This window comes from Rutidosis leptorrhynchoides, chromosome 3, assembly GCF_046630445.1.
Source record: "Rutidosis leptorrhynchoides isolate AG116_Rl617_1_P2 chromosome 3, CSIRO_AGI_Rlap_v1, whole genome shotgun sequence".
Classification (NCBI taxonomy): Eukaryota; Viridiplantae; Streptophyta; class Magnoliopsida; order Asterales; family Asteraceae; genus Rutidosis; species Rutidosis leptorrhynchoides.
The window spans coordinates 369,813-393,188 of record NC_092335.1 but is presented as its reverse complement, the minus strand read 5'-3'; the positions used below and the strand labels follow the sequence as shown (position 1 = coordinate 393,188).

The following is a 23,376-nucleotide window of genomic DNA, read 5'->3' as shown; positions in this document are numbered from 1 at the left end:
CAATTATCTAATCTCTAATGATTTAGAGATCATGTAATCAAGTGCTAATGATAAATCAAATGAGCTTAATATCTTATTGACTCATTAAATCTATGATTACATCTGAAGAAAATATATATGCAAGTATATTTTCATAAAGATTGTAATTAAAAATTCTCTCGTACAAACTGTTAATGATGAAAATATTTTAACGGGTGGGTAGTACCCGAGGAATATTTAGAATTCACATTAATAAGTTACACTGTACATTCTTCGAATCTGATTCAACGATCAACTATCGATATACGTATCCGTTCACCACAGAATAACCATTTTCATTCAAATTTCATATTTGGATTTTTACCTATTCAAATCCAACAAGTGGCATAAAGAAGAAACATTGGACAAATTAAAAATTGTTAGAAACACACGAATTAATTAATTAAAAATCTGTTAGGGATTCCACGCTAACTGTTCCGGCTAACTGTTCTCAGCTAACTGATTAACATTTAATTTATCGCAATTTACATTCTCGCAATTTTATTTATCGTCATTTAATTTCCGCACTTTACATACTGTCGGGACACATGTACAGCAATACGTCGGATTAATTCTGAGACAACACGTTGTATAATGGGTCATGATATATATTTATTTATTTTACGCACTATAAATAACGGGACACGTATACAAGGTTTCGACTTATCATATTGACCCATCTATATATATATTTTGGAACAACTATAGACACTCTATATGTGAAGGTGGGAGTTGGCTATACAGGGTCGGAGTTGATTCCAAAATATATATATACTTTGAGTTGTGATCAATACTGAGACCGGTGCACGGGTCACGATACGTATTATTTAATTCGAATATTATATATTAAATTATATATGAATCATTGAACTATTGAACTATTGGACTATCGGACTATTGAACTGCTAATTTTGGACAATTGAAATGAATTAAAATATTGATTATAACATATGAAACTAAACAATTCTTCAAGTTTGCCACTTGATTTCATTCTAAACCTCATTTGTACCTCGACAATTACAATTCGCGTTCAAATCTTTTCATGATTCTTGAAAACACCTCAACCGAGAAGTTGAACCAACCGCACTTCATCTATGGAAGAAAATATTTATGCAACTGTAAATCTCTCGAACCCAAAGTTATAGTCTAACACGTATTCGTGTCAGATCCTCTGGCATTAATTAGCAAAAACAACCTTATGACTCCTATTCAAGTAGCCAATTTTGTCACAGCTCCACTTCGACACCTCAGTAAAACTAGTTTTATTATAACCTCGATATATATACGTTGTCCTCTTGCCGTCGTTACCGAAAAACCTTTTATATTCTACGACATCATCAGCAGATGCACCAGTACGTCGTCATCTCTTTAGCGAAATCAATGATCGGTATTTTGAGAATCTCGCGGAACTTCTCTCGTCATACATATAACGTCTAAGAATTTCATGCTTCGAATGTGAAGTTTCTGAAAAACACCCTGAACTATGAAGTAGTTCTTGAAATGCTGATGAAGCAGCAAAAACTATAAACGACCTTAAACAGTCAAAAGTTTGACGAAAAAGTCCAGTATGTTGGAAAAGCTCAGAAAATATAAAGGGTTGGAATTAGAAAACGGATTGAGCAAAGTATGAAAGAGGCTGTAGATAGATCTCAAGAACTGAACCTGCTTTCAAAAAAAAAAAAAAAAAAAAAAAAAATCCAAATGATTCAGTGCCTGCTGAAACCGTCAGTAAGAACCCTACTCTTTATTCTAAAACCTTCAAGTTTAAAATATGGATGTTCCGAAGCAGTGTTGGGAACTGATGCATGAATTAATATAATATAATGAAACTTGATCAACTTCATTATATTATAGTAAGTCATGTTGAGTTTCTAATGGAATGTGATGATTCACAGTACCATCATCATGTGCCATTTACACGGCTCTTACATTATATCCAATTCCCAAACATATTAGGAACATATTATCTTTTCCAGGATAATCTGGTAATTTAATAAATCAAAATTGTTTCATTACCATTCCTTTCTTAGAGCATTAGCTACGTTCGTTTCAAATTTTATACCTACGAATTCTGGATCATTGCTCGCTTGACTCGAGGACGGGAGAAGAAACGAATAGGTGAATTTATAGTGAAATATCCGACAAAGAAATCGAAACCGATTGCCGCAATAAATTAAAGAAGATCCTGATCGCTGAAGGACCAAATCTTATTACATAAGATTTTCCTTAAAACCCTTAAATCCCGGAAATCAATCATAACCACGTCATCGGTTAAGAACGAATCCATACTTACTCAATTCACTCGTTTGTGATAGCTTCACTCGTGCGCTTCACTTGATTGAATCGTTTCATCTATATCTCTCAATAATGATAAAACTCCATTATCACCTTATATTCGTTATGAAAACATTCTTATTGTTATCCATGACGACTTCTATCAAATTTCGGGGACGAAATTTCTTTAACGGGTGGGTACTGTAACGACCCAAAAATTTCCGACCAAATTTAAACCTTAATCTTTATATGGTTCCGACACGATAAGCAAAATCTGTAAATTTGAGTCTAGAAAGTTTGAAATCTATATTCGGATAATTAGTTACCCTCTGATCAAACCTGACGATTCACGAACAGATGTTTGTAAATAAATGTGGATATATATATATATATATATATATATATATATATATATATATATATATATATATATATATATATATATATATATATATATATATATATATATATAAGAGAATATTAAAGGTTCCATATATTATGTAATAGATAAATACGTTGCACGTAATAAATTGTAATATAAATTAAACTATAGTTATTAATATTATCATTATTTTCATTATGTTAAAAAAAAAATAATAATATTAATATTAATATTATTGCTATCATTATTATGCATCATTGTTATTAGTAAAATTATAAATTTAATTGTTATTATTATTAAAAGTATTATTATTAACATTACTATGAACATTATCATTAATAATTATTATTATATGTATTATTATTATTTATTTGTTATTCTTATAGTTATTAATAATAAATAATTTAATTATTAATTATTAATTATGAGAATTATTGATATTATTATCATTATTATAAATTGTATTAATATTATAATTTATAAATTTATTATTAGTAATAATATTATTATTGATACAAGTATATAATTATTAATACAGATTATTATTAGATACATATACTTATACGTGTACAAAATACAGTGTATATATATTTAGATATAGGAAAGTATGTATATATATATATATTTTTTAAAAGAATCAAATATACTCTATTAATAATTATGCAATTATAATTGTGTCACTTTAAACCTTTATATAATTTTAACTAGATCTTTTAAATTGTTATCTGTCTATCACAATTCCAACTCAAGAACGTACAAGATTATGCGATTTGAGAAGGGATAAACAGATAAACACAAAAACAGTATTTCTATCACTATCTGATACTTTTCCTTTTTCCTCTATTTAATCCGTGATTGCAAATTGTTTTCTTTATCACTACAAAACACGATCATTTAGATCAGATAACTGAATCAATTAACCACTTTACACCATAATCGAAGCCCATGACCACCGGATAACCACCCCTATTGATCACTCTCTGCTTCTTCCTTTAACCGAAACACGAACCCACTTCTTCTTCTTCTATATATTCTATTAACGTCAAAGACCCACAATGACCACTACAAACTACCATCATCTCTAAACCGCTGCTACACCGATCACAACTCTCGTATTTTCTATGCTGCTTGAAGTTTCATGTTACTATTGTTTCTTTACTCGCTATTTCCCACTTCTGTTCTTCTGTACGAATATCACCATGACACACCACCTTCTTAAACTGTAAACCCAATGAATCCAGGAATCGTTTCCTTCCTTCAAACTTGTTCGATACTCAGCTCAACTCTTTCTATTTTCACTTCGGTATAAACCCAACCAAACCCATCTAACCTGTTATATCTTCGCTCCTATTTTCATCAGAAATCACAAAACCTTTCGCTAATTATTATTGTTGCTACCTATCGCTTCTGTTTATAGCCTAAGAACAAACAACCCATTTTCCTACTACTATTTTTATGAGTAATCAAAACCGCTGCAAACAATCAAACCCAAACAAGAAACCCATTTATTAATTATTCATCATCAACAAACCTACCATATTGCTGTTCCTGCTCCTGCACATGCTTCTGCCTGGCCACCGAAACCATCACACAAACCTTTATAAACTACTGCAATTCACTTCTGCTGCTATGTCTCGTTTTAATACGAGTAAACTACTGCACAATTATTTCTTCTTTCTTTCTTGTGTCTTGTCAATCCACGATGATATTATACTACAATAGCCTTGGATTCGGTTTATAATTTAACTGAACTATCTACTTTTCTTTTATGGCCGACATTCACAAACCCTACCACTCCACTTGTGATTTAAAATAAAGGATGATGACACGTTGATAAGCAGCTGTAAAGGGGATTGATAGTGTTTAGTTCTAAATCCCGATTATAAAGTTCCAAACCTAGTAAACTTGGGCCGTGAGTTTTATTTAAATACCATATGGATCGAGACTAGATTAGAAAAAGAAAAGAAACCGTAAATATTTTTGCTATTTGACACAACTTGGGCCGAAATGATTATTGGGTCGAAACTAATGATTGGGCCAGATTATTGATAATTATGACGGGTTAAAACATATTAGATCAGTAGTTTAATCAGAAGTGTAAGCAGCAGCGTAGTGGCTAAGTGTTGATTTGGGTTTATGAGTGGTTGCGGGTTCAATTCTCGCTTGGGACAATTTATTTTTATAAGCCTAATTTGAGGTAGTTACTTATTATTATTATTATTATTATTATTATTATTATTATTATTATTATTATTATTATTATTATTATTATTATCATCATCATTATTCATATAAATATTAGTATTAATATTCATTAATGTTAAAGATTTACATTTTTATTTAAAAGTATCCATTTTATTAAAGTTATCATTTTTATTATCAAAAGTATCTTATTTTTAAATTTACCATTTTTATTACTATTATTATTATTATTTTTTTTAAAAGAATTTCTATATAAAGATATACTTATGATATAAAACATAACTATATTTTTTTTATAATAAAAATTAATTATCTATTATAGTATATAAAAATGAATATACCTACTTTAGTTATTAATGAAGTATATAATTTATTAAAATAACAATCATGTAACTAATAATACGTAAATTCGTTCGATTATAATTATATGTGTTAATATATATATAATTGATATAGGTTCGTGAATCCGAGGCCAACCTTATACGTGATTAATGGTGTTATATGTATTTTTGCTACAAAATACATTAGGTGAGTATATAGTTCCCTTTTAAACTCTAAATATTTTTGGGCTGAGAATACATGCGCTGTTTTTATAAATGATTTACGTTATGGACACAAGTGATCAAAAATAAAATCTACGTTGAGTTGTACCATGGCATATTTCTTTATACTTGGTAGCTAATATTTACGTGAGGAGCGTAAACGCGAATCCTGTTGATAGATCTATCGGGCCTGACAACCCCAACCGGGCTGGATGACCAGTTTTAAACGGTTGCACAGTACTTCGTTTCGTTACTACACTTGGTACGGTGTAGGGTTTATTTAAGAATATGCTGCTGTGATTTAAATGTTAAGTATGGTTACCAAGTGCTCAACGACTTTTCATACACGAGGAGTGTATTATGTATAAACATGAAATCTTGTGGTCCATAGTTATAACGCTGCTAGCATCAAACCTATATATCTCACCAACTTTATGTTGACTTTTTTTAAGCATGTTATTCTCAGGTACGAATTAAGTCTTCCGCTGTGCATTTGCTCATACTAAAGACATTACTTGGAGTCGATCATCGCAATGGAACCAGATATTGATGATTTCGTCCAGGGGGACTTGGACGGGGTTTGACACATGGCCCTCTGATCCAGCTCACAAACTTTTGTTTTCTTGTTTGTCGACATATTTATTTATTAATATATAATATATATATAATTTATATTAATTAATTATATATTATATTATATTCTCATGCATAGTTGACTTGTAATTTTCATTCCGATGACTCGTACGTTGTCACCCGACTTATGTCCCGGTTCCGGTTTCTCGAACGCATTTTCGTACGTTTAGAAAACTCGCAATTTACGTTTTGTGACTCGTACCTTTGCCAAAATATAGTCTTAAATTATCAATAAACTATATCATTCAAAGTGTATCTTAAACTTTCGAGTGTTTTGGTTATTTACTTCTATAAATCATTGTCTCGCTATTTGTTAATATATATATATTTATAATAACAAATCATTTTATGACCAAGTTAATATATATTCAACATTCATAAACACGTTTTAAATATACGTCGCAAGTTATTCATATAATTAATATTCCAACTTATCATATATATTCAAATAAATATTTAAACTAATAAGTTTAATGTACGGTATCAAACAATTAATACATTGTTACGTTTTCAAGTTATAGTATATATATATATATGTATCTATATACATATAATTGTTCGCGAATCGTCAAGAACAGCCGAAAGGTATTTGAATATATGAAAGTAGTTCAAAATTTTTGAGATTTAGTTTTACAGACTTTGCTTATCGTATCGGAAATGTTAATCATACAAAGATTAAGTTTAAATTTGGTCAGAAATTTCCGGGTCATCACAGTACCTACCCATTAAAGAAATTTCGTCCCAAAATTTGAGTGAGGTCGTCATGATTAACAATAAAAATGTTTTCATGACGTATATGTGTTGATAAATAGAGTTTTATCACCGTTGAATAATATGGATAAAACAATCCGATTATTCGAAGCGTATGAGAGAAGTTATCGTAAAAGAGTGAAATGAAAGAATAGAGATTCGTCTTAACTTTTGAAGTAGTTACGATTGATTTTCGGAATTTAAGGAATAGAAAATCTTCATAATCTAAATAACATTTGATTCTTTGAAATTTAAGGAAATTAAGATTTCCTTTAAATGCGTAATCTGCCTCGATTGTTATGCCTGATATTTTGCTATAAATTAACCACTTTCGTTTCATTATTTTCACCACTCCTATAATCTTCTTCCTCATTTCATACTTCCAAAAGATTGTGAAATGCTTCATCCAGTTCTGATTCTTGATATACTCCTAACTTTTATATCTGTCATTCTTCTTTTTCATCTACCACCAGAGGAAGTTATTTTCTTCTACTATTACCTTGAGGTTATATTGTTTTTCATTCTCCCGTATCTTTATATTGCTATACGAATTGATATACACGGTTTGTAATTTCGGGGTTGTTTTCGGGCTTTATATATTCCATTATATTTCGGAGCTTCATACTTTCGTTTTCTCTTATCGACTTTAAGTCAAGTGAATAATGGTCCAGAATTCGTAGGTATGAATTTCGGAATGAACATAATTAATATTCTAAGAAAGAAACGGTAATGGCACAATCTGACTTGTCAAATTACCAGAATACCTCGAAAAAGACCGAATCATCAAGAAAAATATTTTCTTGATATGTTTAGAGGTTAAATAGAATGAAAGAGTTATGTAACATGGTTCATGATGAGGGTGGGATCTGTGAACCTTTATCACGTTCCATTAGAAACTCATCATGACTTACTGTAATATAATCACGTTGATCAAGTGTCATTATATTATACTAACTCATGCTTCAATTCCCAACACTACTTCAAAAACATCCATTTTTCGAAATTTTCAGAAATTAGAAACTAAAATAGTTTCTTTTATGATGTAACACAGATAGCGTGAAGAGATAAATAATTTTTGATGATAATAGTTATGAAGATATCTTCAGAAATATCGAAGATATTTATAATGAAAGATATGATAATATCTTAGAATTTCTAATATCGAAGGATGATGAAGAAGATTTGTTCATAACAGATTTTGAGTCAGGAGCAAGGTATTCGTTAATGACTTCAGCAGATACTGAATCATTTGTATTCTTTGAAGGCAGGTTTAGTCCTTGTGATTTGTCCACAGCCTCCTTCATGGTCTGCTCAATCCGTTTTCCAGTTCCAAACCTTCTCTTTTTCTCAGCTTTACCACCATACTATTCTTTATCATCAAACTTTTAACTGTTAAAGTCGTTTACAGTTTTTGCTGCTTCATCAACATTTTTCCAAAATTCGAAGAACTAGTTTCGCAGTTTGGGTGTTTTTCAGAAACTTCACCTTCGAAGTAAATAAGTCTAGGAGATAGACATTATATGTATATATATAACTGTTGGTGTAGAATTGCTGCGAAATTCGAAATACTGATTGCTAATTCCCGGTAGTTGGTATGTCAATTACCGTTACAAGATGTGGATGAGTACATGATAGGGTTTCAATGAACAATTATAATGGTTTTTCAGAGAGACTTTAAGCCACAGATTAATGAATTTGCTGGTATATTTACCAAGGTTGCAAAAGACGTGAGACGGGGTCGAGACGGTCGGGTCCTAAAAAGGTCGAGACGTTCGAGACGGGGTCGAGACGGGAGTCTAGACGGACGTTGACCAAAGTTGACTTTTAAATATATAAGTATATAAATGTATATATGTGTACATATTTTAAAACCAAAAACTTTAATTGACTAATTTGTACTCATAATTGCTATCACCGTTAATATAATAATGAAAATTCAAACTAAAATACGACAAATTTGACCGATTTTACCAACTTTCTGGCTTTTCTGAATTTTGAGAGACTTTGACATGATTTTTTCAACTTTGACCCGAATTTTGACCGTTGACTGCCATATTAGACGGTTTTATTCGAGACGGGACGGGCTAGTCACCAAAACGTCGCAACGGGCGTCGAGACGGCTCGAGACGGGGTGTTTTGCAACAGTGATATTTACTGTTAATGTGGTGGAACATGAAAGGTTCTCCAGTAACAAAAAAAAACGTATATGCCAAATTACAAGTCTGAAAGGTCGTCGTTGACTGGTTGAACGGTTGATAATAATGGATACTTTGAAAAGAAATTGCAAGGTTATTTTCGGTAAAAACAATGCTAATGGATCTTGCACAGATTTGAAGTCAAAGTATAGCTTTGAAAAATGTAGAGATCTAAGAATGATGTCACCGGTTCAGAGTTATGAGTTGGATTCTGATCCGTCAATATCAGAATATGTAATTGAATTTGTATGAAAATGATTGTATATCGTTGTGAGTATTGTTAATAATTTTTGAATCAAAGTTGAAGAATGTACAGTGTAACATATTAATTGCAGACTTAAATATTTCCCGGGTATTACCTACCCGTTAAATTTTTTTTTTCACAATTAATACTTTGTACAAAGAATTTTCGTTACAGTCTTTATGAAAATATCTGTATGTATATTTTCTTCAGATGTAATACATATTTAATGAGTTAATATCATATTAAGCTCATTTGATTTTTGGCTTGAATTAGAAATGAATAATCTCCAAAACATTAGAGATTACCTAATCTTCGCGGAGTATTTCACTAATGAAATCAATTCTTCATTATTTATTCTTATTGATATTCCTCGGTGAAGGATGTTGATGCTCGTGGAATTTTTGTGAACCTTACAAGGCACAGATGATGTTTTCTAGAAAGTTTTGAGTACATCGAAAATGAAAAATGTAAAATCAATTATGTAATTGAATAATACACTTGGTTTATTAGGAAATGGAATTCATTGAGTTGAAACAGAGATTGTAGTTAATGATTGTTAAGTCATTAACGAAGGATGTATAGCATATTAGTAACATGAACTAACCGAGTAGTACCTACCAGTTATGATTCACATGTAATAGCTTAGTACGAAAAGATTTATTTTGTTTTCAAATTTCACATATATATATATATATATATATATATATATATATATATATATATATATATATATATATATATATATATATATATATAAAATATACATATAATTTCTTCAGGAAAAATGAGTTAATACTTCATAACTCGTTGATATAATATACGCGTTGTTGATTTGTGATGATGTTGGTGATTATGAAATTGGCGGAATTTGTAGTGCTACAGGTTTTGCCGGTGTTGGTGATACTGACGATACTGTTGATGCTGCTGGTAAAACAAGTCTAGCTTGTAAATCGTGCACCATTCCGGTCAGGGTTTCTATTCTTCCTTCTATCATTTTGGTCCACTCATCTGATTTACGGTTACAACTGGAATAGATTATCTCTAAGACTTTAGAGATTACATAATCGCCGCAGAATATTTCTCCAATGAAGTTATGAATCAATACTTCATCGGTTATTGTTGTTGGTACTCCTTGGTATCTATGGTGCGTATGACATTGATGTTCGAGGTACATGTTGTGATGTTGAGACTTGCGGTGCGGATGTTGGTGGTGGTGGTAATGGTACTGTTGGTGTTGTTGTCGGTGGTACTGTTGATGTCGGTGATTCTGCTGGTGCTTGTAACCTTTGCACCATATTCTCCAAAGCCACTACCCGAGCGCGAAGCTCGTTGACTTCTTCTACTACACCGGAATGATTGGCGGTTCAGACGAGCGGATGAATAAGATCCAGAATTTGAGAGAGTATATGATAATGACGAGATATTCTGGAGATGAGAGAGTAAATGGTATTACAAACAGGTTCGCCGGTAAGTGCTTCAGGTTCTTCGCCAAGAGGGCAATGTGGTGGATGGAAGGGATCGCCTTCTTCTTGTCTCCAATAATTAAGTAGGCTACGAACCCATCCCCAATTCATCCAGAATAGATGATGGCTAATTGGTTGATCCATTCCAGTTACACTGTCTTCGGAATTCAGGTGAATATCCATATCGGAATAGTTGTCAGAGTTTAAGGAATTTGAACTAGATACGGGATCCATCTTGTATAATTAGGGAGATGATTTTTGATATGAATTAGATTATAGAATTTAGTTTGGTATTCTTCAATACATAATTTACATATGTATATATAATACCAAATTCTATAAATCACGGAGAAATTTTCGGAAGATGTCAGGAAAAGTTTACAGTAATAGATACTCAAAGATATGAATTTTGTCTATACACTATTCATGCAATCAATGCAGTAAAACGTGTCTAGACTTAAGAATGATAATCATGTAATTTCCGACAAAAAATGATAAGCAAAACTTTTGACATGCAGACACAGTTGAAGTCCAGACTTACTAATGCATCCTAACAACTATCAGTTAGACACACTCATGCAAGACCTGGTTCGCTAGGACCAACGCTCTGATACCAACTGTAACGATCGCTCCAAATCCATAAGGACGAACACGTCATTCATCGATTTCATTGCGAGGTATTTGACCTCTATATGATACGTTTTGTAAATATTGCATTCTTTTGAAAAGGCACACCATAAATGAATATTTAAATCAAAGGTTTTCGACATCTGATGATTTCTACATATAGACAATCACCGTAAATAATAGTTTACAATAGTACTTCCGTTGACAATGCAGTCAAAATAAGATACATGGTGATGATTTGGTGAATGCAACGTTTCTTTGAAAAAATATGCCATGTAAGACTCCATGCACATAGCTTGTCTAACATATAAGCAAACAGCGGAAGACTTCTAGGGAACCTGAGAATAAACATACTAACAAGTGTCAACACAAATGTTGGTGAGTTCATAGTTTTTATGTTTTGCATAATCTGTACGTAAAGGTGGATCACAAGATTTCAGTTGTTTCATCCAGAAACGTTTATCAAAATATTCTACAAGATTGAGCACCCTGGTAACTAAACTTAACGAATATATAATTTATACCCTTTGTATAATCATCTTAATAATACACGCAAACCAACGTGTACGCTTCTCAAATAGCATACGTCCGTTAAAAGGCTAGTGCTCTAGCTTGGACGGGGATATCAAGCCCTATGGATCCATATACTACTACTCGCGCCCACCAGTTCTTATAACCGGCAGTTACTAGTTACCAAAGCTAAGGGATTTTCGGTTCAAACTCGGTGTAGAATTTAGTATGTACTTGTATCCATTGCGTTTAAAATAAAGTGCATGTATTCTCAGCCCAAAAATATAGATTGCAAAAGCAATTAAAAAGGGAGCAAATGAAACTCACCTTAGCAGCCTATAAAGTCGTTCACCAAAATGTGACTGAAACTCGGATTACCAAATAACCGTAGATCTCAACCTAGAGAACATATGTTGGTCAATAAATGTCTATCAAGCTAGGTCAGGTCATAGTGTATCACAATCCTAATGCTCGAGATTGACATACAAAAGTTATCCAAAGTCATTTCAAAAAGTCAATTTTGACAATAGTTTAACAAAACGAGACATACCTTATATAAGGAGTTATTTACTCGGTTGGTAATATTCAAAAATCCATTTTATCAATCTCGTAAACAAGTTGTTTAAATGTTAATTGTAGATTCAAAAGCAATTTCAATTAACGTTAATCATAATTCAGTTGATCATATCTTTTAATACGTTCATCGAAACTATTCGATATCTAAATGAAAAGTCATTGATTTTTCGCCAGCTTTCCAAAAACATGCATATCATATACCTTTTACCAGTAATATATGTATTTAATTCGTGATTCATCATAAACTGTTTAACGATGAAATTTAGCATACAAGCATGTATAAATATATATACTCGAGCACTAGACATGGATACACAATTAATATATGAAAGATAAAATATGAGTGCTTACGTATCAATATTGAGATTCAATATTGTAGGAAAGTACGTAGACGCAATGGAGATGATAAACACTAGGTTTGATTTACAAATATACCCCCGAACATTACCCATAATCTCCTTGGCAATAATCCATAATTTCCTTAGCTCTATCCCGCTTGAAAACCATTTTGAAAGTGACACACTCATAACCCCATCGTAGTATTTTATGTATAATACTACTAATAAAAATAATAAGATTAATAATAATAATATTAATCTTAATAATAATAATAATAATAATAATAATAATAATAATAATAATAATAATAATAATAATAATAATAATAATAATAATAATAATTATAAACGAAGTATAGATAAATATATGTGTGTAATTGAACTGAAATCGTGCAATTTATAGAACCTTTTCTGAAAAAGCACCCCATGCGATCGCATGGGATTTGTGCTTCAAGGCCATGCGATCGCATGGGCCTCTGATCCAGCTCACAAACTTTTGTTTTCTTGTTTGTTGACATATTTATTTATTAATATATAATATATATAATTTATATTAATTAATTATATATTATATTATATTCTAGTGCATAGTTGACTTGTAATTTTCGTTCCGATGACTCGTACGTTGTCACCCGACTTATGTCCCGGTTCCGGTTTCTCGAACGCATTTTCGTACGTTTAGAAAACTCGTAATTTACGTTTTGTGACTCGTACGTTTGTCAAAATATAGTCTTAAATTATCAATAAACTATATCATTCAAAGTGTATCTTAAACTTTCGAGTGTTTTGGTCATTTACTTCTATAAATCATTGTCTCGCTATTTGTTAATATATATATAATAACAAATCGTTTTATGACCAAGTTAATATATATTCAACATTCATAAACACGTTTTAAATATACGTCGCAAGTTATTCATATAATTAATATTCCAACTTATCATATATATTCAAATAAATATTTAAACCAATAAGTTTAATGTACGGTATCAAACAATTAATACATTGTTACGTTTTCAAGTTATAGTATATATATATATATATATATATATATATATATATATATATATATATATATATATATATATATATATATATATATATATATATATATGTATCTATATACATATAATTGTTCGCGAATCGTCAAGAACAACCGAAAGGTATTTGAATATATGAAAGTAGTTCAAAAATTTTGAGATTTAGTTTTACAGACTTTGCTTATCGTGTCGGAAATGTTAATCATACAAAGATTAAGTTTAAATTTGAAATTTCCGGGTCATCACAATATGCCACATCAACCCACGAATCTAGAAAAGTTTGTTAGGATCTGTTTGTTACGTCAATGAAAGGGACATGTGCCACGTCAGCCCTCGAATCTGGCGAAGTTTGTTATGACAATGAAAGGGACATGTGCCACGTCATAATTCCCTCAAAACACCTATAAATACACCTATGTGGTCATTCATTACATAACACTGGATATACACTGGCACTCTACCCAAAAATCTTACTGTAGCATTATCCAGCTGGAAATACAACTCCGATAAAGATTCCGGTCGATATCGGAGTTAACATTTACTCAAGATATTAACTTATTCGATCTAATCGAGTAAGGTTAATCACATCGTTTGTTTTACGCCTTTGAAATCCAAATTTCAAATCGAGGTTTACACAGTTATTGAAGTTAAAACATTCGACCAATTCTTTTTCACAAATCAAGCACTAAGGGTGTGTTTGGGTGACGAGCTTGTTGGAGCTTATGGGAGCTTATAGGAGTTTGAGCTTATGATTTTAATAAGCTCCAAGTCATAAGCTTCGTTTGGTAGAGAAAAAAAGTAGAGCTTATGAAAATCATAAGCTCTGAAAAAATAAGCTACTTTTAGTAGCTTATGAAAAAAAGTAGAGCTTATGAACTGGAAAATAAGCTCCAGCTAGTTTATCAAACACTTATAAAAAATAATAAGCTCCAGCTACCAGCTTAAAAAATAAGCTCCAGCTCTATCTCATAAGCTCCAGCTCTAGCTACAAGCTCCAGCTCCAGCTACTTTCATCCAAACACACCCTAAGTCTAAATCTACAATCACTCACTTACAATTTAGGTTTGACGTTTTTGGGCTTCAGCAATTTGTTTGTCCAAGTCTTCCAGCAGCCCATAGCCGCATCTGCTTTATTTGACTTGAGATGTCTGTAAGATCGGGTCAATTGGCAGATCCTACTAATTAATCAAGGGGTTATCACTAAAATACCCATTTTTTCTCACTTTTTTGACTTAGAACCCATAAAAAATAAAAGTTGACAATTTGCCCGCGCAAGGCGCAAGGTGCCTGTTTTGCGACCTTGCTTCCCGGTGGACGCAAGGATGCAAGGTGCCTCTTGCGACCTTGCTTCCCGGGGACGCAAGGTCGCAAGGTGCCTCTTGCTCCTGCTTGATGTCATGATCAATGTTTTCTTTCAGACATTTCATCAAACACCTTACGTGCATTTTACGTGATACGGTTTTTTCGACCCATTTACATATGAATCGTTCTATTTAGGCGAGGGGCAAAATACCTCTAATGCTCTGCTACATCTCGAATCATGATATATGTTACATTAATAAATAAACATATATTATTTAATTCTTATGTTATACCACAGTTTCATATGTCTTTACACGACATATACATACACTTCAACACTTGGAGGTATTTAATTTTTATGTTTTAGTGATATACCTGGTTATTCTTGTATGTCAATGATTCAATTGTGTTTTGTTTGTTTGATAAGTCAAAAAAAAAAAAAAAAAAAATCGTACCACGTAAGATGCACGTAAGGTGTTTGATGAAATGTCTGAAAGAAAACATTAATTATGACATCATGCAGGAGCAAGAGGCACCTTGCGAGGCACCTTGCGTCCTTGCGTCCCCGGGAAGCAAGGTCACAAGAGGCACCTTGCGTCCTTGCGTCCCCGGGAAGCAAGGTCGCAAGAGATATCTTGTGTCCTTGCGTCCACCGAGAAGCAAGGTCGCAAACATGCACCTTGCGCTCTTGCGCCTTGCGCGGGCAATTTGTCAACTTTTATTTTTTATGGGTTATGAGTAAAAAAAAAGGGGATGATTCTCACACACTGTTTTTTGATCCTCACACACACTTTTACCCTATTATTAGGGAAGAGTTCAAGTAAATTGGTGTGTGAGGATAAAAAAAACAGTGTGCGAGAATATCAAAAAAAAAAGGAGAAAAAAATGGTATTTTAGTGATAATACCATTAATCAACGATATCAAGTCCGATGTTATCCTCGTAGCGATACTATCACGATCTTATTATCATCCTTCCTAGAGATCCTAGAGATCGTAACAAGATGGTGAAAAGATGACGCCCCGATTAAAATTTAAAGTAAGAAGAGGTTCCGTTTAATACGTCATCCATCCGATGGTTGCAACAGCAAAGTCAAATGTATATATAATGATTGTTTAAGCCTAAGTCTATCATCACTTCTTCCAGCCTTGTACGCAATCTCTTTGTTCGATCTAGTGGTACCTTCTCCATCCCCATCCCCCTTTTATTATCCTAATTTTTTGTTTTTTTTTTTTTGTTTTTGCTTCCTTCTCGATTTTAATGCAATCTTAGCTTCCTTGGTTTATATTTCTTTTTAGGTTGGATTTTTTTTTTTTTTTAAATATGTAATTTAAAAAATCTCACACTTTGTGTGTGTGTGTGTGTTTTTTTTTTTCATTTCAGGAATTGTTTGAAATTTGACTTCCGCTAATAATTTTAGGGGAGGAATTGAATTAGGGTTTTACTTACTCGTAGTTCTTTCTTATATTCGTCGCACACAACTTAGCCATGGAGTTGCACTATTTAAATAATAATAACAATAACAATAACAACTATAGTAATAGTAATACTAATAATGAGCATGGCAGAAATGAACAAATCGTTTCTCATTTTCTGTTAAAAAGTTTGCATATTGTGTTGGATTCTAGGGTTGTTTCTATTCGTGGTACCCGTTCCTTTGGGAGTGGCCATCATCATCATCATCATCATCATCATCATCATCATCATCATCATCATCATCATCATCATCATCATCATCATCATGTCAAAAATAGTGACAAATGGTTCAGTCTAGCATTAGGTGAGCGTCCCACTGCTTTAGATTCTTTGAACTTTTGGCACAGGAATTTTATGGAACCCATGATCATTGACATTATACTAGTTCAAAAGCAACAACCTAGTGTTACTAATACTAGTACTGTTGCTTTGGGGAATGAGTGTACAACTTCTGGTTTGATTGAGACTGTTATCGAGAGGTGGGTTGTTCAACACGAGTATTCTAGGACCTCCACTACTACTGAATCTTCATCTTCTTCATCTGTTTGTTTTAAAAAAACATATAAGAAATGTATCATCCTCTTACGCTCTTTATATACCATGATGAGGCTCCTTCCAGCATTCAGGGCCTACCGAAAACTATGTATACCAACTAAGGCTTGTGGTTTTGATATAAATTATAAGGTGTCTTCCTTTAGTGTCCCCTTTACAAGGGCGGAGGAACGACTGATGAAGCACTATAGTTTCATTCCTGTTGAAGCCCGGCATGGACGTCTTTCTGTATCGGTGAAGTATCGTGAGAATCTTGCCGATTTTAACTTGCAAACATCAACATCATTTCCACCTGAGATCATTACAGATTATGTAGGTAGTCCTGCCACTGATCCATTTAGGGCTTTCCCCATGATGATTCCTCCTCCTCCTACTACTAGTTGTTCAGCAGCAGCAGCAGCAGCACCACTTGAACGGCGGCCGCATACTTGGACAGGTGGAGGAACTCCGTTTCTCCTCCATTACCCCCAATCATCATCAGGATCCCACTCTCGTTCGTCCAACGGCGGCGGGCGTTATGAATTATCTTCTTCCCCTACAGCAGCAGCAACAGGAGAGGTATTTGGTCAAGCGACTCAAAGGGGGGGACCACCAACTACTCACCATAATAATAATAATAGCAGCTTTGAAGATTATCAGTTGTCACCTCCATTCTCTCCGTCTCCTCCAACATACCTTTCTGGTGGGAACTACATGCAATCTCGGCTGCGCTCAGAGGCAACCGCCCCCATGAGTATTCCTATTCCTAATCCTAATCCTAATCCTAATTCGATGATGATGAATACTAAAAGTAGTCCCAGATACATTTCTCCCAATTTATCTGATCCAAATAATAATAATAATAATAATAATCGACATTCTCTTCCACCCCCTTCACCAAGAAGCACACGCTATGAGCACGAGTCTCCTTCTGGGATCAGGTCACTGAAAAAGTCTGACATGTCAAGGGTTGGGGACTTAAGTTCTGGCTCTTTCTCAGCAAGTCATCATTGTAATCAATATTCTAGTTACAACAACAAGGTAGTTAAATTCTATGCTGTTTTTTTCTTTTTCTTTTTGTTTGTTTGTTTGTGTTGTATATTTAAGCAACTGCATTTGAGATTCATTCATTCATTCGTTTTGGTTTATTTCTTAGATGTCAATGGATAATAAAGATGATTCGGGAAGGTTTTCTGGTTTGCTATCATCAAGTGGTTCTCCCCGTATTGGATTATCCAGCAGAAGCTCCAGTAGATTGTCTCTCCAGGATGAGTTGGATGATATTGACTTTTCATGTCCATTTATTGTTGATGATGTCGAGTCGTGTGATTCCCCACTCAGGTAACTGTCTTACCAAACAATCTAGTCCAAGCAATTATATCTGGAAAATTTCACTTTGTAGTTGAATAGTATGCTAATAAAGTACACCAAGGGGTTAGTAGTATAAGCTAATATTCTTTTTTTTTGTGCATAATAAAACTATAACTAATCACATGAGAGAGTGCTTATTAACATGAAAGCTTAGAATGCGGCCTGCATAGAATGTGCACGAGTACAATGAAATAAATAGAAAATGGACATTCTTTGGCTCGGTCATCTTAGGGCATTTTAAACGAGATTAGTTATATAAATGACCTATGTAGCAGCTATATGTTGTTGGTATCAAGTGCTGGCATAAAGTGGTTTAGTAGTAAGGGTGGTAGAGATGGTGAAAAGTAGAACTAACACTATGTAGCTATATGTTGATTTATGTGATCCATGATCTTCAAGTACAATCAGTGTTGTAGAAATCGGGACTAATCCTTGTTTAGTCGGGGTTTACTCGGTTCTTGCGAGTTCACAGATATCGCTCCAAAACATCTGTTGTTAACAGGGAATAATTGGTCAAAGACGGGATTAATGGGTAACAGCGGTCAAAGTCAAACTTAGTCAACCATTCACTTTAACTTAAAATTGGGGTTTTGAGTTTATTATTGGATCGTTGGTCTATTATGTAATTTATACAGTTACTTTAATGTTTATGTTTTACTTTTATATTCATACATATACATATATTCTTTACAATATTTATTTACATGTAAAAAGTAAAATTCGTTTAATTCACGATTAATCTCCAATTCAACCTATTAATCCCTCCAAGGTACCGACCTATTAATCATGATTAGCTATTTTTTTGCAATCTTGCATACATCGTACAATTTATATTAGCGGATGATGATATTGCTAATATCATCATATAGCCATTACCTACTCCTCAAACTACAAGTTATCTTCTTTAGCTTGCGGTTAAGCCTCAGGATTAGATAAGTGATATATATATATAGTGGTAGGAATCCAGGGGGTGGGGGGGGGGGGGGGGGGGGGGGGGGGGAGTAACCAAGCGGGGGGAAGCAATTTTTTTTTTTTTTCGTTTTTTGAAAAAACTTTATTACGAACATTATAGATTGGATGAAAAATATGAACATTTAGTAGAGACACTTTGTGATAAATGTTTTTATTTTGGCGGGAAAACGCTCGAAGAAGTAATATATAACAATTATCGTGTTTTTCGAGCGTATGTTGAGGTTTTAGATATTAGGGTTTAGATATTACGGTTTAGAAATTTAGGGTTTAGGGTTTAGATTGAGTTTTTAACACGAACGGTTTAGAGTTTAGGGTTTAGGGCCATAAACCCAAAACACCAAACCCTAAACCCTAAACTCTAAATCGGGCTAAATTTTACTTCACAAAACATGAAAAAAAAAAAAAAAAAAAAAAAAAAAAACGCTACCATTCTTCACGAACAATATTATCCTGAATGTTATTTTTGTCGATCGTTTTCCCGCCTAATTAATAACATTCATCACGAAGTGTCTTTTCTAAATGTTCATATTTTCATCCAATCTATAATGTGCGTGAACAAAGTTTTTTCAAAAAACGAATTTTTTTTTTGCTTCCCCCCGATTGGTTACTTCCCCATTGATCCTGTCCCTATATATATATATATATATATATATATATATATATATATATGTATGTATGTATAGGGGCAGGATCAATGGGGAAGTAACCAATCGGGGGGAAGCAACATTTTTTTTCCCGTTTTTTTTGGATTTTTTTTTCCCGGCATCAAGATCACACGAAAATATGAACATTTAGAAAAGACACTTCGTGATGAATGTTATTATTTAGGCGGGAAAACGATCGACAAAAATAACATTCAAGATAATATTGTTCGTGAAGAATGTGAACGTTTTTTCTTCTTCATGTTTTGTGAAGTAAAATTTAGCCCGATTTAGAGTTTAGGGTTTGTTGTTTTGGGTTTATTCCATAAACCCAAAACACCAAACCCTAAACTCTAAACCGTTCGTGTTAAAAACTCAATCTAAATCCTAAATCTAAACCCTAAATCTAAATCCTAAACCCTAATATTAAAAACCTCAACATACGCTCGAAAAACACGATAATTGTAATATATTACTTCTTCGAGCGTTTTCCCGCCAAAATAAAAACATTCATCACGAAGTGTCTTTATTAATTGTTCATATTTTCATCCAATCTATAATGTTCGTGAACAAAGTTTTTTCAAAAAACGAAAAAAAAAAGTTTTGCTTCCCCCCGATTGGTTACTTCTCCCTTGATCCTACCACTATATATATATATATATATATATATATATAGTGGTAGGATCAAGAGGGAAGTAACCATTCGGGGGAAGCAAATTTTTTTTTCTTTTCGTTTTTTGAAAAAACTTTGTTCACGAACATTATAGATTGGATGAAAATAAGAACATTTAGAAAAGACACTTCGTGATGAATGTTATTATTTTGGCGGGAAAACGCTCGAAGAAGTAATATATTACAATTATCGTGTTTTTCGAGCGTATGCTGAGGTTTTAGACATTAGAGTTTAGATATTAGGGTTTAGATATTAGGGTTTAGAAATTTAAGGTTTAGGGTTTAGATTTAGGATTTAGATTGAGTTTTTAACACGAACGGTTTAGAGTTTAGGGTTTGGTGTTTTGGGTTTATGGAATAAACCCAAAACACCAAACCCTAAACTCTAAATCGGGCTAAATTTTACATCACAAAACATGAAAAAAAAAACGTTAACATTCTTCACGAACAATATTATCTTGAATGTTATTTTTGTCGATCGTTTTCCCGCCAAAATAATAACATTCATCACGAAGTGTCTTTTCTAAATGTTCTTATTTTCATCCAATCTATAATGTTCGTGAACAAAGTTTTTTCAAAAAACGATTTTTTTTTTGCTTCCCCCCGATTGGTTACTTCCCCATTGATATATATATATATATGTATATATATACATATACATATACATATACGTAAAACCGGTTAAAATCAAATCAAATATGAAAAACGGTGTTTGGATCGACTAAAACCGAATTAAATATTTTGCTTTTGATTCGGTTATGAATATTTTAAATCGATTAAACTGAAACAGGAATTCAAAATCAAATCCAATTCAATAAATATGTTTTTTATTAATATATTAGTAAATATGTTTTCTATTAATATATTAGTAAATATTTATGTGATTTTTCGACTTTGGTTAAAGAAAATTGAAGATTTAATATTTTGAATAGTTAAAAAGTTTAGCTTTCATGTGATTGTAATAAATAAATGTTATGTTTGGGCTTTGAAGTTGGCATATAGTGACACTTTGATGTTCTGTAAACTTGAATTTGGTTAATAGTAATAAATATCAATGTAGATTGTATCATATAATCGTGCATATCTTGTAGCTTTGTATGTCAAAGGATGTTTGTGTTGAAATTCATTTTTTTTTTGGTTTTTGGGTTACAATCGAAACCGAATGGAATTCAAATTCGGTTTTCTTAGTATTGGTTTAGAGTTTGAAAATATGAATTCAGGTTCCAATTTTGCTCCAAAAAAGTTTAGAACGGAATTAACCGTAAACCAAACCGATGAACACGTTACTTGGAGTTATATTTCTATTGTCATCATTTTTTCATACTAAGATAATTTCTTCTATATATTTATGCTTATGAAATTACATTATTATAATTTTAAAAAATACAATAAAAATACTGTAAGGGTATAATCTGCAGTTACTGTTCTGGGTCAGCGTACTCTTATTTGTAGTGGGTTGTTAAGATGCGGGTGTATAGTTAGTTAGTTAGTTAGTGAGGAGATGAAAGTAAGTTTATAAAAGATGAGACCTGATAATATTCCACTGGAAAAGCTTGTTTGTGTGTTTCAGGATTACTAGTGGATAGCCTCTTTCTTTGTATTGTATAGATAGATGAGACTTGATTAATATACTGATACTGATACTGATACCCTCTTTGTAAGTAAGTAACTAAACTCTTTGGTTGGTGTTGTGATGTTATATTTGATTTTTGATAGTCGGAGTGTTGGTGGGAAACACGGAGGAGAGTTGTTGTCATCCCATGGTAAAAAGTTACAGGAGGAGGCTGCAGTAGGTGCCCTTGTTCGCATGTTGAGAACAGCACCACCCCTTCGTCAAGATTCTTCTTCTAGTTGCTATTCTTTAAGGGGGGGTGGTGGTGGTGGTGGTCCGCAAGTCGAATTCAACACTACTACTGCTTCTGCTTCTGCTTCTGGATTGTTTATATCCAGCAGCAGCAGCAGGAAGACATCAGAAGATGCATTGGAGGAGCTCAACACTTACAGAGACATCAAGCACCTTATTCTCTCCAAAAGTGGAACTCCTTTGGTTAACAGGGGAGACCACCTCTAACCATTTTGCATCGGACCTTGTTGTAAATTAAATTTAATTAAATAAATAGATTGTAATAATTGGCCGAGTAAAGGTGGGTGGAAAACGAAATGAAAAAAAGAAAAAAGTTTCTTCTAACTATTTGCGGTTCCTCATGTATGGGATTATTTATTTCTGTATGCCCTGTTTCCTCTTAGCAACCGTGTTTTATTTGTAAATTAATTGATTGATTGATTGATAACTATTTGGTCTCTATAGTGTTGGATTTCTAATCAACTCCCAGTTGTAAATTTGTAATCCACCTCTATAATTTGCCTATACATATCTTTTTTTTTTTTTTTTTTTGGACAACAGTTAGTTGGGGACTCCCAAGGAGACTTAACCACTACGCGTACCCGTCCTCAACTGCGTGCCCATGAGGAAACCCTCACCAATCCCATAAGGGGCGTGGACGGTAAAACCCCTCTCCCTTTACCTCCCCAAGTCGCACTTTAGTTTCTTATCACTTAGATCCTCTAATCGCAAATGGGTGCTTCCCATTCATATCTACTGTATCTTTTATAGTCAA

The 23,376-nt window shown here is 32.9% G+C and overlaps 1 protein-coding gene across 2 annotated transcripts; it reads left to right on the top strand.

The window, feature by feature from the left end:
- The first annotated feature begins 16,036 nt into the window (after positions 1-16,036).
- Positions 16,037-23,059, top strand: LOC139895637 (autophagy-related protein 13a). 2 transcript variants are annotated; one of them, XM_071878151.1, is made up of 4 exons: positions 16,037-16,273; positions 16,724-18,143; positions 18,259-18,443; positions 22,475-23,059. In XM_071878151.1, exons 2-4 carry the CDS (start codon positions 16,926-16,928, stop codon positions 22,827-22,829), a joined length of 1,758 nt encoding a protein of 585 aa, XP_071734252.1. In that variant the 5' UTR covers positions 16,037-16,273; positions 16,724-16,925; the 3' UTR covers positions 22,830-23,059. The 2 variants fall into 2 exon arrangements, with proteins under 2 accessions (XP_071734252.1, XP_071734251.1); XM_071878150.1 differs by having other exon boundaries at positions 16,479-18,143.
- The last annotated feature ends 317 nt before the right edge of the window (positions 23,060-23,376 follow it).